The 17,019-nt window shown below is 36.3% G+C and overlaps 1 protein-coding gene across 1 annotated transcript; it reads right to left on the bottom strand.

Moving 5' to 3' along the window:
• Window positions 1-15,943: 15,943 nt before the first annotated feature.
• LOC127855955 (DNA ligase 1-like) lies at window positions 15,944-16,543 on the bottom strand. The gene has a single exon (XM_052391892.1). It carries the CDS (start codon window positions 16,541-16,543, stop codon window positions 15,944-15,946), a length of 600 nt encoding a protein of 199 aa, XP_052247852.1.
• Between the last annotated feature and the right edge of the window lie 476 nt (window positions 16,544-17,019).

Here is a 17,019-nt window from a genome sequence, read left to right on the forward strand (position 1 = left end):
CCGTTTTCGTTCTAGATCCATCTTTCTCAATTGTGACGTGGCTCAATTTCGGTTGCACAAAGACATCCCAGATGGGTTTATCACGAACCCCCCCTCAGTGGTGAAACAGGCACAGTATTCTTCTTAGTGGTATAGAACTGTATTAACCTTTCTGAAAAAAATAAATAAAAACTTAGATCAACATACGGCACAATCAAGTGAACAATAGAGATTTTTATTTTAGATTGAATAATAATAATTATACCATAAAAAAGAAAAAAGAAGAACTAGAGGAAGAAAATGAAGAAGATTAAGATGAAGATGCAGATAACGACGACGATGATGGCGATGAGGATGAAATTCATAAGAATAGCAAAACAGCTGATACTGTTACTGCTTTTACTTATCACAAAAAGAACAAAGGAATAAGAAGAACGTCAACAATAACAAAAACAGGAAATACATTTTTATAGTGTGAAAATCATTTTCAAATGCAACAATCAATTCCAAAATTTCATTAATTGGGCAGTATTCAATTGGAACTTTGGTTTTATTAACTACCTTTAATTTTAACATTGATGTCGTAATAAATAATGTATCAATAGTAAAAGCCTTCATTTAAAATAGGCTGCTACAACGATTTTTCCATTTCTAGAAATAAATGGTCATGGTATTTTGTTAATGTACAAGAAAAGCAAAGGAATTAAAAAATGTATTTACAAAATATGTAGTCCTGAGTGAGAGATTGTCCAAATCTAAATTGATTGAACCATTAGTGATAAAAGAATTAATATGATCATCTAGTCCATTATGCTCAGCGTTTTGTCTATTAAGGGGGTATCATAACGGGTATTTTATGTTTAAAAATAATATCTTAAAACATAATTTATTAAAAATTTGCTTTTTAAATAAGAGTCGTTCTTTTCACAAAAGCTCTCATTAGAACACTTATTTTTTACAAAAATAAAAAAAGTTGTCTTCTTGTACATTTTAGCGGGGTGGAAAAATAAGTGGTAGCACAAAAATCGTCTTAAAGAAATTTACATGAGGCATTAGTATACGCACGCGCATTCAACTAGGCTAGTTTGTAAACGAGAGTTCGAGCTGGAGGTGTGTATCAAACTATATTTATTTGGGTTTGCATAAGTGTCTTTCTAACAATTTTATCAGTATAACATTGCCACAAGATAAATGTTTACTCGAAAAAATGAAATAAACAACCAAGGCATTGAGTGTTTCAAGGCGGTGATTCATTTTTAATCATTGTATGTTTATAGCTTGTCATCTGTTATAAATTATGTGGATATTAAGAAAAATGTCAGACCAGAAAAAAAAGATTTAAAAAAAAATAATTTGGTGATATATATATTAGAATTTAGATGTTTTATTAAACATACTTGAGTATTTTGTATCTGCAAAAAACACGAACATTTTTAAGTTCTGACGGATTTACATAATGTAATAGGAATATGCTCCACTTCAGAAAGAACTAGTAATCATATAGCTGTAAGATTGCAGAATTATGAAGCTTCACATCAGAATAATCATGAACCATCATTATTCTAATTGAACTCGTTTGAAAGGTTACATTAAACCAACACTGATAATAAACAATATTACAACCATTTTTCAATGCAAATAATCGGGTGTTCCTTTTTGTGGTGCCCCAAACTTAACCAAACAATAATTGCTTCAAATAGTAGGTTAACAGTTCCATACAAATGATTCCAATATACGTATGTTATCTGCAATAAGTGTAACTCCTTAATAACAAAGGACAGTTTTTTAGTTATTTTTATTTTTTCCTGCTATCTCAGCCTAAACAAACACAACAATTAATAGTTTGGTGTTCATCAAGAAAATCAAGAACAATTAAATTAAAACTTATTTACCTTTGGACTCAACCCCTTATGAAATGGTATATTATATTATATGACATTTCGACAAATCTGCCATTCAAGTGTGACAATATTTTAAATGCACTTGTATCAAAATTATATGATTTATAAATGTATATTGTAGTTAATATTGTTTGTAAAAGTATCAAATGCGATTGTACCAAGAGAAAATTAAAGGGATCTTTTCACGCTTTGGTAAATTGACAAAATTGAAAAAAGTTGTTTCAGATTCGCACATTTTCGTTTTAGTTATGATATTTGTGAGGAAACAGTAATACTGAACATTTACCATGGTCTAATATAGCCATTATATGCATCTTTTGACGATTTTAAAACCTAAAAATTATAAAGCGTTGCAACGCGAAACGATTGAATAATTTGGAGAGTTCTGTTTTTGTCGTTAAATTTTGTGAAACTACGAAGATTGCTTATATAAGGTATAAAATACATCAAGTATGTGTACTCGGCGGAATAGCTCAGTAGGCTAAAGCGTTTTTACTTCAGGACTCTGGCAGGACTCCAGGGGTCACTGGTTCGAAACCTGCTCCGGGCAATGTTCTTTTCCTTTTTTAAATTTTATTCTTGATTTTTTACTGGAGCTTTTACGATCCAATGTTTACATTTATCAATATAAAGCATTTAATGATTAAGTTAAAAAATGCCAAAATCTGTGAAAAGGCTCCTTTAACATACCTTCGCATTTTCGTTGGTAGTCTGCTTCTGTTTCGTTCGTTGTTCGTATTCCTTCAAATACATCAGCCATTGCTTCATTTACCATGTCTCTTGCAATCATCTCGACTGTTTCGATGTTACGTTTATACCACATTTCTCTGTCTTCGCACTCGCTGTATTTTTCGGAATACGCCACGACTGTAAAATGATCCGTTTGTAAATACTTGTTACAAACAAACGGTCTTACGAAACAGTTTATAAATATAAAACAAGTCAACATTTGAAAACTATCTAAATAAATTCTCATAAATATCAATATTCGTATAATAAATATACTTGCAAACTGTGCATGCATGCAAATTTAACGGTCAATTAGATCTCGCATATAACCATATGTATACGCTGATATGAGATTGTTGCGCACGAAAACAAAGCAACAAGGTCACATGACGTAGTCACAATATCGAATGTGTGTTGGACGTGTGGAGCCTTCGTGTTATTATTACTTGATGTGGGTATGTTAACAGCCTTAGTTATTTACTTGTTAACTTGATTAAAATATAATTAAAATGTGGTTTAAATGTTATATTATATGAAACTATTGCTAACGTTAACCTTTTATTAGCAGTTGTTTTGTTAGCATGCTTATTTTGTCCGGGAGCAGTAGCATTTCTGTAAGCAATTTAACGTAAGCTTTTCAAGTTAGAATGGTAAGCATGCTGACATTGGCTTGTGGTGTTGGCATGCTAGCGTTCTAACGTAGACTAACGTAGACGTGTATAGAAATGGCATGGTTTGCTTGCTAAAGGTAGTTTTTGTTGTAAGCATTTAGTTAAGATAGAAAAGCAGGATAAACATAATTACGTTTGATTGTATATGCGTTTGTAAATTTGGATATATTACATTATTATTAAATAAGCTATATTCACTAAGAATGCGTTTGCGAACTTTCAATCCGTATAGTAATTTGACACTTATGAAGGATATTTCATTGATCAATCTCAAACCGTCGCGATATGTAGGATTCATGTCCATCGGATTTACGCGTCCATAAGGCATCGATGGAGACTAAAAATTACCGATTTTCAGTTTTAGCATATTTGCACGTAGATCGCCCAAATGAAATCGAAACGATAATAATTTTTCAGATCTTCAGATATTCGCAACGTATATTGATAAGCAAAAGTCATGTTACATATATAATTTTGGTCACGTAAATTAAAGTAGACCATTAAATAGAGGACTAGCATAGTAACGTTACAGAAAATGAGGCCTTATTTCCATGTAAATCCTCAAAGGCTGGTGGCTGTATGAGGGATAAGCAATAACCAAAAGACTTTGCCGCTGTACGATAGGTACACTTCAAAACAGAGCAGCATTTTGAATGTTGCCGTTCAAACATATACTTTACTATTAACCAAAGTACAATCACCAACATTTCTGTAAGAATGACAAGGCCTGTACTCGTCCTATAGCAACTTTGGTTAAGATTACACAGAGTACATGAAACGAAACAATCATTATCCGCCCATCTGAGTTTGCTTTAAAATACTAGTCCTATGTTTAATAGAAAAACAGCCACATACATGACAATGCATCCGTCCATGTTTCTATTCCATTCTGGACAAGCCTAATTTTAGATACGATGTCTCGCGATAATGTTGAATAGCGTTTATTGTGGACCGATGTTACTTGGACGTGTGTGATTTTCCTCATTTGTACACGGTGTTGCCATTAGCATTCAATAATAGCAACCATTATTTCATAAGTTTTCAGTTTCCATTGTTTTGTTTTTGTATAGCCAGTTGCACATGGTTAAGCAAATTCACCTAACCTTGACTTGTGCTGGGTTCCACATCGTCCTCCGTAATTGTCTCTATAGATACTTGTTCACCGAATGCCACTGCATTTTGCCCGGGCTGCGCTCCCTCATCCGGCGCCTCCATCCCTTGTAACGCCTCTACGCTCACAACCTTGCGCTGTTTGCGGATGGTAGAATTGCAACTCGAACTGTCAAACTGAAGACATGCAATAATAAATGCAGATATTACCGAACTTGTACATGTGGTTACGAGGCAGCTAACGTGTACACAATTATAAACGAACAGTTAAATCTTAGAAAACTATTCGACGAAGTTTAACCTTAACCGTTCTATGTAGTACATCAGCCTGTCTGTCTGTCTGTCTACCTATCTGTCTACCTGTTTGTCTCCCTGTCTGTCTCCATATCTCCCTATCTACCTCACTCTCTCCCTATTTCCCTCCCTCCCTATCTCCCTCCCTCCGTATCACCCTCCCTCCCTATCTCCCTTCCTCCCTTCCTCTATCCCTCCCTCTCCCTCTCTCTATCACACTGTCTCTCTTTCCGAAGTAGATTTTTCACATATTTCAACGTACAATATTTAAACGAGAAGGAATACTACAATATTAAATAATTATGTAACTTACAATCTTACGTTTAAAAATACATCACATACATATCCCCATATTAATGTCGGGATTCTACAGCACCATTATACGTAGTACAAACTATTTCCAAAAAAAACAACAACATGGTACCACGGTGTTATATTTTTTTATGCAACATAAAGTTTCCTCAAAATATGCCCCTAAGTTTAATTACTGGCCACGCGTTTGGGTCACTCGGTTAATATATTCAAAAAGGTATTTTCCTCTGAAATATATTCAACTGTGATTTCCTCTGGAATACTATGCATAGAGTTTTAATATTTGGCATGTAACATCACATTGTGGTACACCACACGACGTTTGATCTTTGATCCTAGAGGCAATACTGTCCAGGGTAAGAAATGGCCACGCCCTTGAAAAAAGCCTCTTATACAAAACTTATCATCGATGTGCCTGTTGATCTCTGTTTATGTTTTTGATTGATTATTCTGTGCATGCCAATGAAAGGAGTTATTGATATTATGATTCGATACTTACGTACATCATATTATATATTATGTAACATTGAACCAATAGCATGAGCGCATAGATGATTTCTGTCCATAAATCTACCGTAAGCATAGCATGACAAATATAAATACTGTTTAAATACTTGATTGTCATTTGATAATAACATATAATCGAAAATCAGATCATTAAATGCATTTGAAATTGTTTAAAAAAGGTTTTAGTTTAAATAAATTTGCGTGAAGTATTAATTACTACGATGGCACAGATTGGTTATTGACGTCGTTGCCATGACTAAATAGCTCCTGGAAACGAGAAATCGTATTTGATTGATCAATAAAATTAATCGGTTGATCTAGTAATGTGTGATTATGACACAGTTAATTCGTATGAATTTTATTGTACGTCGTGGAAAAGCAATTGCTCGATTTATAATTTACGCAATTGTGTTAGACTTGTGTCGGACGTATGACAACCCGATACTAAAATAATCAGTTTAAAGAAGAATAAGGGTCTCTTTGTAGTTGTAATGTATACTCATAAAACTTAATAAACGGCTTTTGTTATGATTTCCTGTGATTAACGGTTAACGATAATACCAGAAATTTCTTTGTGGTAATGCATCTGTTTTTAAAACAGCGAACATTTCCTATATTTTACTGTAAATTTACGTCATTATTTTGAAGTCATGAATTTACTATTCCCGCAAAAGTATCAGTTTTAACCATTTTCAAATATAAATACATGTACACGACTGAAGAGAATCGAATAAATACTGTGAAAGACAGAAGACTAAAGTATTTAACAAAGCAACAACACATATGCGACACATATAACGATAAAATTCCCTACCCCTCTTACAGGTTTCAACTAAACGCTTCATTTGTATATAGACCCAGAATATTTGTAAAATTATTTTTACATTGTTATGGAGCTGACAGCTGAAAGGAGGCGAAATCTCACCCCTCTAACATGTAAAAACATTAACACTTAACAAACAAATATCACTTTGACTGCTTCGACTGTCACGCTATACACTTGTCGATAAATTCAAGGAACCGTTTTGCATATTGATAAGGATGCACGGTGGATATCTCCTCCCCAACGCCATGTTTCATCGTCTTTGCAGCAAGAGCGGTGCGCTTTTTCATTCCATACCGTGTCAGAATGTCTATGAGTGCGAGGAAGTAAATCTCCTTTTTTGGTCCTCCTGTAAAAGAAGAAAATAGTTGCCGTTCAATATTACTTCAATTGAATGGAATAATTTTTTTTGCAAAAGGCATGCATTCCTAATTCTAAGAGAAAAGAAGGTAAGAGAATAGTTACCGTTCCAAATATTATTTAAATGGAATGGAAAATTTATTTTTTTCAAAACAGGTGTGGCTTTCTGATTTGAAAAGAAATAAAGGCAAAGGAATCGTTACCATTTTTAAACACCATCAGTTTTGCATTCAACAAAGGAAGCAAGACTACCTAATTCTTTTTTGTCATTAATATATAATTTATAACATAAAAAAGCTCTGATGTAAAATTACCATTAGTTTAATGTTTAGATTACGTATCCTAAAATAAAATTCACAAAGCTTTGAATGAATTTTAACTTCAAATGTGCCCACATAAACTTATGGTACATGAACCTTTTTTTCAATGCGAAGTTCTATTACTTTTTTCACAGCTTAGCTATAAGTGACAAAAACATACCAATGCTGCATGTTATAATATGTGTGCTGTTATAATTATGTTAATCGTGTTAAGGAAATTTTATGACAAAGATAATAAGATATAAGCACATGAAAATTACAAATAACACACACACACAACTTCATATAATATGGAACAAATCAAGCAAATTTAAACATTATACATTTAAAAGTGTAGGTGTGCTATGTCAAACAAGTTTGCATACATGGCCAGTCAGATGAATGGACAGACTTCCATTGTTAATAATATATATATTATTAGCCTCCATGACCTTGACCCCAGTGACCTCAAACCTCATCAAAAGGTGGAGGTCCATGTAAGGTACCTACATGCCAAATATTAAAGACATCTGTAAAGTATTGAAGGTGCTATGCAAAACTGCAACAAAAGTGTGACGGAAAAATCTATTATAAGCCTTGGTGACCTTGACCTTGACACCAAACCTCATCAAAAAGTAGAGGTCCATGCAAGGTACCTACATGCCAAATAGGAAAGAGATCGACAAAGTATTGAAGGCCCAATGAGAAACTGTAACAAAAGCGTGACGGAAAATCTATTATTAGCCTCTGTGACTTTGACCTTGACCCCAGTGACCTCAAACCTCATCAAAAGGTAGAGGGCTATGCAAGGTACCTACATGCAAAATATGAAAGAGATTGGTAAAGTATTGAAAGCGCTATGAGAAACTGTAAAAAAAGTGTGACGGAAGGAAGTAAGGAAGGAAGGACAAACTGGCAACTATATGCTCCGCCGATATTTTATTTTGGGGAGCATAAAAATATCAATAAGAAGCACATTTTAAAATGTCAAAAACTAAAATTTTTAGAATTCAACTTTTAATTAAAATTTTCAACAAGCCGCTGTATATAACAAATATAAACATCTTTTTAATATGAATTCAAACCAATTTATACATAAGAACAACAAAGCAGCAAAAAATGTACACAAAGTTCTGAATTTATTTTATTAAAACTGTCTGTTATATTCTCTGTGCTCATTCACTGTTGACTGAATTCATAATTATCAACTTCCGCCACCAAAATCAGCACTACCTACAGTGTTCTTATCACCATTTCGGGCATTGGGCTGGTTCCTTTGGATTTGGAAAATATAGCTATTTGACTAAAATGCGGAAATAAGTGTTGTCGTTTTCTGATTAACAAATACTTTAAAATTGAGAATAAAACTGTGTCCAATATAAGATTTAATACAGTTCAACTTTTACAGCTGAACGGGCGATGAACTCAATGTTAAAATTAATAGATTTTTGTTTTTGTTGAAACCTTCAATAAGAAATATTTAGGTCTCATTGCAAAAAATATATACTTATTTTCCTTGGAAACAAGTCTCTACAATGGCCTAAAATTCAAAAAATAAATAAATAATAATAATCGCTGACCTACCTTCCAAACTCTTCACCCCGAACTTCTCAATGTTCGGATCTATGTCCCCGTTGAATGCAGGCACAGGTCCGTACGGTTGGGGACTGTCGGGCGGCGTGGGCGCAAAACCTCCGATGTCTGGCACCTGTTCCTCCAGCCCGTTCTCATCTTCCCCACTCACAGGCTCCCCGTCTGACTCGCTATTCTGGGCGTTGATATCCGAGCCCTCGGGCTCGATCCTGTCGCAGTCGTAAATGCCCAAAATGAGGCTGTAGTCCATTAAGTGCAGGCTGGCCAAGAACTGTAACAGAAAATATAGAGCGTTCAGTAGAAAAGATGTAATCCATTAAGTTCAAGTAAAAGGCTTCCCATGAACTTTAATAGAAAAAATGAAGTCCATTATGTGCAGGCTGGCCAAAAACATTAACATCTAAAGGAAAGAGTACACTCATTCCAGTTCCCATAGGATCCCATTGTAAAACTACCAACTGTCAATGCATTTTTAAACAAGACATGTGTTTGTCAGAAAAACCATGGCCCCTACTGTGCCTCTTTGAAGTCATATATTTGACCTTTGACCTTGAAGGATGACCTAGATTTGACCTTTCACCACTCAAAAAGTGCAGCTCCATGAGATACGCATGCATGCCAAATATGGAGTTGCTATCTTCAATATTGCAAAATTTGACCTTTGACCTTGAAGGATGACCTTGACCTTTCACCACTCAAAATTGTGCAGCTCCATGAGATACGCATGCATTTTAAATATCTAGTTAATATCTTAAATATTGCTAAATATGACCTTTGACCTTGAAGGATGACCTTGACCTTTCACCACTCAAAATGTGCAGCTCCATGAGACACACATGCATGCCAAATATCGAGTTCCTATCTTCAAATACCAGTATTTAAAAAGTTATTGCCAATGTTTAAGTTTTCAGACGGACAGAATATTGGACATTTGACCTTGAAGAATGACTTTGATTTTCACCTTTCACCACTCAAAATGTGCAGCTCCAGGAGATACACATGCATGACAAAAATCAAGTTGTTATCTTCAATATTTAAAAAGTTATGGCCAGTGGCAGAATATTTGACATATGTCTTTGAAGGATTATCTTGACCTTCACCTTTCACCACTCAAAATGTTCAGCTCCAGGAGATACACATGCATGCCAAATATCAAGTAAATCTTCAATAGTGAAAAAGTTATGGCAAATGTTTAAGTTTTCGGACGGACGGACAGACGCCATATATTAGACATTTGACCTTGAAGGATGACCTTGACCATCACCTTTCACCACTCAAAACTTGCAGCTCCATGAGATGCACATGCGTGCCAAATATCAAGTTGCTTTGTTAAATATTGACAAGAGGGCCAAGATGGCCCTAGTTCGCTCACCTGAGAGGAGTCGGTTCATTCAATCTTAACCAAAAGTCAAACTTGACCTAGATATTGTCCAGACAAACATCCTGGTCAAGTTTCATCATTATTGAACCAAAACTCTGGCATATGGAGTGATTTTGTTTGTGTAAGATTTGAACTGGTGACCTATATTTTGAGTAGACCCCTCTTACCAAACATCAAACTTTGCTTACAAAAATAAATATAATGACCAAGATTCATAAAATCTGAAACAAAATTGTGACCTCTAGAGTGTTTACAAGGATTTTGTATAATATAATGAAAATTTGGACAATCTAAGGGCAATAATTAAGGCATTAATTATGTGAAATATATAAAACCAATCTTTTCACCAAGTTTTATGATGATTGGACAAAAAATGTGACTTCTTGAGTGTTCACAAGCTTTTTTCACTATATAAATATAAGAAAACTGCCCCCCCCCCTGGCAGCCATGTTATTCAACTGACCGGAACCATTTTCAAACTCAACTCTCATATGAAGGAAACAAATGTTCTGACGAAATTTCATGAAACTGGGCCAAAAATGTGACTTCTAGAGTGTCCCCATGTTTTCACTATATACATATAGAGAAAAATGCCCCGCCCACTGGCGGCCATGTTTTTTCACTGATCTGGACCATTTTCAAAATCTTTTGAGAAATCAATAAAACCAATGTTTTGACCAACTTTCATGATGATTTGGCAAAAATTGTGACTTCTATAGTGTTTACAAGGTTTCTCTATAGCCAAATAAGGAAAACTGCCCCCCCCCCTGGCAGCCATGTTATTCAACTGACCGGAACCATTTTCGAACTCAACTTTCATATCAAGAAAAAAATGTTCTGACCAAATTTCATGACAATTGGGTCAAAAATGTGACTTCTAGAGTGTTTACATGTTTTCACTATATACATATAGAGAAAAATGCCCCGCCCACTGGCGGCCATGTTTTTTAATGATCTGGACTATTTTCGAACTCGTCCAATATATCAATAAAACAAGTGTTTTGACCAAAATTCATGATGATTGGGCACAAATTGTGACTTCTATAGTGTTTACAAAGTTTCTCTATAGCCAAATAAGGAAAACTGCCCCCCCCCCCCCCCCCTGGCAGCCATGTTATTCGACTGACCGGAATCATTTTCGAACTCAACTCTCATATCAAGGAAACAAATGATCTGACCAAATTTCATGACAATTTGGCCAAAAATGTGACTTCTAGAGTGTTCACATGCTTTCACTATATACATATAGAGAAAATTGCCCCGCCCACTGACGGCCATGTTTTTTCACAGATCTGGATCATTTTCGAACTCATCCAATAAAACAAATCTTTTGACCAACTTTCATGATGATTGGGCAAAAATTGTGACTTCTAGAGTGTTTACAAGGTTTCTCTATTGCCAAATAAGGAAAAATGCCCCGCCCACTGGCGGCCATGTTTTTGGATGGACCGAAACCACTTTTGAACTCAACCAACATATTATTAAGACAAACATTTTGACAAAGTTACATGAAGATTGGGCATGAAATGTGACTTTTACAGTGTTTACAAGTTTTTTCTTTTTTTTTACCTAGTGACCTAGTTTTTGACCCTGCACGACCCATTTTCAAACTCGACCGAGATTATATTGGGACAAAGCTTCTGACCAAGTTTCATGAAGATCGGATAATTAATGTGGCCTTAAGAGTGTTTACACACAAATGTGGACGGACGGACAGACAGACGACGGACAAGGACTGGTCACAAAAGCAATCAGGTGAGCTAAACAAGTTATGACCATTAAAGTTTTCGGACGGACGGACAGACTGACTGACACACTGACGGACAGTTCACCTGCTATATGCCACCCTACCGGGACATAAAAACATCAAGTGGAATGTGACCAAAACCATAAAGAAAATAAAGTGATGGCTGGCCAAGAACTTAAACAGAAAAGATTTAGTACATTAAGAGTAAGCTGGCCAAGAACTTGAACAGAAAAAAGGGTGGTCCAGGATGGCCTAGATTTAGTGCATGTTGGCCAAGATTTAGAGGAAGCTTGCCAAGAACTTTTAAAGAAAAGATGTAGTCCATTAATTGCAGGATGGCCAATAACTTTAACTGAAAAAAAACTGATTTTTTCTTCAGAATAAATCACAAAATAAATGCATATTTATTTGCCATCTTGACATGAATATGGTCACAGTTGTAGATGCACTCTATGGGCATTCTATCTATTATTCAAAGGAGGTAATACTTCTGAAATAGTACAAACCAAGCCTCCATAGAAAGCTCCCCAAAAGGCATCTATCATTAAGAAAGAGGTAACACTTCACCGTTTAAAGCTTAAAAATTCAGTCCTCCACAGTAAGGTCCCATAGAAACTTACGTTCACATCGCGGGTCAGTTTGTTTATCAGTTCTGCCTTCTCCTCTGCCCCGATGTTGACTTTAGCTTCATTCTCCAAGAAGTCATTGTCCTTGAAGGTGGGCAACTCCTTTGCCTACAGAAGAAAGATGTTTATAAGCCTGGCTCTGGGAAAACTGGGCTAAATGCAGTTCACACAGGCTAATCATGGACTATATTTTCTGCCTAAAATGGATTTTTAAAAAAGAATAGTCTTCTTTCAGACAAAAAATATCAAACGAGCGGAAAGTGGCATCCTTAATTAGCCTGTGCAGACTTCTATGAACTATTTGCAAAACTACCTTCACCCAAATTCTTGACTTTTATATAGATCTCAAAATGTATAAACAATTTGCAAACCTACATTTGCATTAAAAAGGAGAAATTCAACTAAACAAGAGCACCGCATACAGGTGCCAACGCTTGGCTGCGGGTGCAGTTTTGAATAAATGAAAGCTTGTCAGAATTATTTTTTTAGAGGTCACAGTGACCTTTATCTTTGACCAAGTGACTTAAAAATGGGTGTGACATGTAGAACTCATCAAGGTGCATCTACATATGAAGTTTCAAAGTTGTAGGTGGAAGCAATTTGATTTTAGAGCCAATGTTAAGGTTTAAGCACGGCGGACGGCAGAAACCGGACGACCAGCTGGCTATGACAATACCTCAGGTTTGCTCTGAAAACAGATGAGCTAAAAATCACACCTCTGATATAACTTGTTACTATTATGATTGATTGTTTTGCTAATATTTTTGCCATGAATTATGCAAAAATGTAATATCCCTTGAGCTTAAAATAGAGATTATTTTATAATATGAACGGCTTATTGTAATTGGCATATGCCAAAACAGGCGTCGTACATAATTTGTCTATGAGCGTTTCAAACGATTTTTGTTGTTGTTGACCCCAAACAAATGGACGTTTTTTCGATTTGTTTTCGTACCCAGCCAACAGGTCGTTTAATGGTTGAGCAATTGTAGCAAAATTTTCCACAAATTTGCGATAATAGCTCGCACGAAAAACTTCTCACTTCTTTGATGTTGTTTAGCAGTTTCCAGTTGCGTATGGCTTCCGTTTTGGATGGGTCAGTTTTGATACCTTCTTCGCTCACCACGTGACCAAGATATGTAACTTCCTTTTTCAGGAAGGCTCTGAGACGCAATATGTGGGACCGGAAGTCGACGGAGAATATGATAACGTCATCATGGTATATGAGGCATTCTCGCAGGTTCATCTCACCCATGCATGCCTCCATAAGCCTCTGAAACGTAGCGGGGGCATTGCAGCACCCAAACGGCATCCGGTTGCATTCATAGAAACCTAGGTTTCCCACTTGGAACGCTGTTTTCTCCTTATCCTGTTCCTCGAGTTCTTCTTGCCAATATCCGGCTTTTAAATCAAGTTTACTGAAATACCGAGAACCAGCTAACAGGTGTAAGGTATCGTCGATCCTTGGAAGTGCGTATGCGTCTTTATGTGTCCGGCTGTTTAGCTTCCGGAAATCGAGACAAAATCGTGTCGACCCGTCTTTCTTTCGCACTGTGACGACATTCGATGAAAATGGGCTGTTCGACGGTCGAATGGCTCCCATGTCTAGCATTTCCTGTATATGTTCTCTTACCTAACTGACTAGGCCTGGAGGCACTCTACGGTATGGTTCCTTAAACGGTTCGGGATTGTCAAGATGTATTTAATGTTTTACTATGTCGGTGCTTCCTAAATCTAGGGGCCCTTTTGAAAATACATCTTGAAATTCAAAAACTAAATCTTTCAAGGATTCTTGCATTTCAGGTTCTAAATGGCTTAAATCTAGTTTCAGTTCATTGATTACATTATCTTTTTCTTTCTGTGATGGTTCAGTTTTACATGTTATTTCTGTCTTGCACACTGAATCCGGTGACCAGTTGCGCAGCACTTTCGCCTCTTGTAGTTTGCACAGAACTGATTTGGGCACTATTTGAATTGTCTTGGCTGAAATGTTGAAAATACGAACATGCACTCTGGCTGTCGTACCAACACTTCCGAGACTTACTACCCGTGGGCAGACGCCTAACCCTTTGCAACAAGATTCGGACGGTTCGGTGATACCAATGCATTCGTTGTCCGGTTTCCATCCATTCCCGATAATGTCATTGTTTGATAAGGCTGAATCTCAATTGGTCGATGATTCGTCGATACAACATTGCCTAAAGACGAGCTTAACGACACGGCGGCTATCGCCGATTTCCAACGCTTGTAAGAAGCGAAGAACATTGGTTCCTACTATCATTGGTACCGCAAAATTAAAATCGGTATCCCTCGCGACAAGAACTGGAACATGAAATATTTGCTCAGTTATGTCAGGAATGGTAATGCTCACTTCTATGTAACCAATATATGGTATTTCAATACCATTTGCCCCTGTAACCGATAGCTCTTCAATGCTATGAAGTGTTGGCTTTGGGTGAAAACTTTCGTAGAAAGACTGACATTTGGTCGTTACCATTGCACCGGTATCAATTAGTGCTTTGGTGCATAAGCCATCTACACACACCTCTGCTTCATTTGACGCACCAATCAATCGTTCAAATAATGTATGTCTCTTTGTGTTCGGGTCACCACTCTCGACACCGTCCGTTTGACTCCCAACAGCGGCGTCTTAACATTTAAATGTTTGTTATTTTCTGAAGTGCCCGTTGAGCTTTCTGTTCTTTGTCTATTTCTCGCTTCGTTTTTACTGCGGTTATATGGAACATAGTGGTTTCCACGCCCATGACCTCGAGAACACCCTCTTTGTCTGGTTGTATCTTTGTTTCTATGGTCACTGCTTTCTAGGTTTCGCTCGTTTTTAAAGTCATCAACCTTTTTCTCTAAATCCTCCATCTTTTTGATAAGTTGCTTCAGTAACTCATCGCCTTCGTCTTTGGCGTTCAGAGCGCTCTGATGAACTTTACTACACTTCTGCTTTCCTCTGTCCTTCGAGATTTGTATATCGAATTCTTCTTCTCGAAACTTAATCTTAAGTTCTTCGTATGACGATTTACTTTCAAAATGCACTCGGGTCGCATTTTTCAATTCTTCATTCCGTAATCTGTGCCAAAACCGTTTTCGTAACATATCAGTCTTTTCAAGTTCGTCTAGCCTTGTCTTTCACGTAACATGCAGCAACAACTCTTCTATACGTAAACCCCATTCGGATATGGTCTCATTTTGTTATTGTTCTGCCATAAGAAATTTTGAAAGCATAGTGTCGACGTTTAAAATAAGTATCATCAAGTTCGGACATTATTTCATCTAATGTAGCTTCCGGTTTCATGTGCAGCATTTTGCGTTTAGCTTGGCCGCTCAATGCCTTTCTGAGACTCTGTTTAACTGCGTTTTGTGAATATATCGCTTTGACATTGTCCACTTCCAGTTTCAGATCTTCGAACGAGACTTCGTTTTTAGGCCCTGGTACTACCCCGGAAAATGCGCTCAAGTTCAATTTCTCGTAAGCGGTATCCTGATAGCTACGTTGTCTATGTAGTACAACGTTGTCGCTATCTTCGAATTCCATACTTTGTTTCTCCCTTTTGAGCATTTCTATTCGCCTTTCAATATCTGCTAAATATTTGTTTTCCTCAAGTGATGTCTTTGTTTGTGGGCTTCCATTTTCCCTTTTCTTTTTGACTCAAAAAGCGTTCTCTACTGATTAAATCCTCTTCTTTCAACTCTATCTTCCTTTCAATTCTACTTACTCTTTCAAGTAATGAAGTTTCTTTTTCTCGTAGTCTTAACTCCTGTTCGGCAATCCTTTCAGTTTCTTCGATGCACTTCCGTTTGAATTCAGGTTCTGTTATTTTCAACTCGAATTCCTTTTCTTCAAAATATTGCTTTAAACGGGACTCTTCCGGTTTATTTTTGCGTTCGCGTTCCACAAGTGCTAATTCTTTTATTTTCAATTCTCTCTCTTTCACGTCGGTATCCTTGTTTTGATTTTCCGTTTTTATTTGCGTTCTCAGAATACTCATTTCAGACAGCTCTCTGTTTATCAACAAGTTTGGTTGCAACTGGAGTTTTAACCCCATTTTCCTGTATTTGCTCAATTCCACTGGGATTAGCTCTGCCAGGAGTTTTAGACTGATCTCTTTCCTCCTCGGGCCTAATATTGTGTGAAGGAGTACTTTGGTTCTCAACATGTAAGCCCCGTCTGCCCCTTTCAATAAACATTTGCCTCGCATTTTGTGATTCTAACAGTTCAATATTTCTACGCCTCCCGCTTGTTTTGCGGTCGCTACCCGTAGCCATGCTTTTAAATGCGGTTACGTTAATAAAAAAATGTGTATGCAAAATTGCTAACTAGGGATTTACTCTGAAAAAACGTATGTTAAATCCTTAGGCTATGTTACTTATTTTATGAATATAAATTTTACTTTATTTTCATTTAATGAACAGAAAATTGAAAAATATTTCACGCGACTTGCATTTATTTCTCTCTTACTTAATTTACATTCAAGTTCAATTATCTCCCATTTTTACCTAAGTCAATTTCGTTTAATCAATCTATAATAATAACGACTCACTTTTTCCCTTTTTCCAATACACGTATACCGAAACAGTTATCTCAACATACCTGTATTACCTCCCTTTGAGCTTATTTTAAGTCAACAGCCTGACTATCACAAATATCTAATCAAAACTTTTTTATTTTGTACCA

This window comes from Dreissena polymorpha, chromosome 13 (assembly GCF_020536995.1).
Source record: "Dreissena polymorpha isolate Duluth1 chromosome 13, UMN_Dpol_1.0, whole genome shotgun sequence".
NCBI classification, from domain to species: Eukaryota; Metazoa; Mollusca; class Bivalvia; order Myida; family Dreissenidae; genus Dreissena; species Dreissena polymorpha.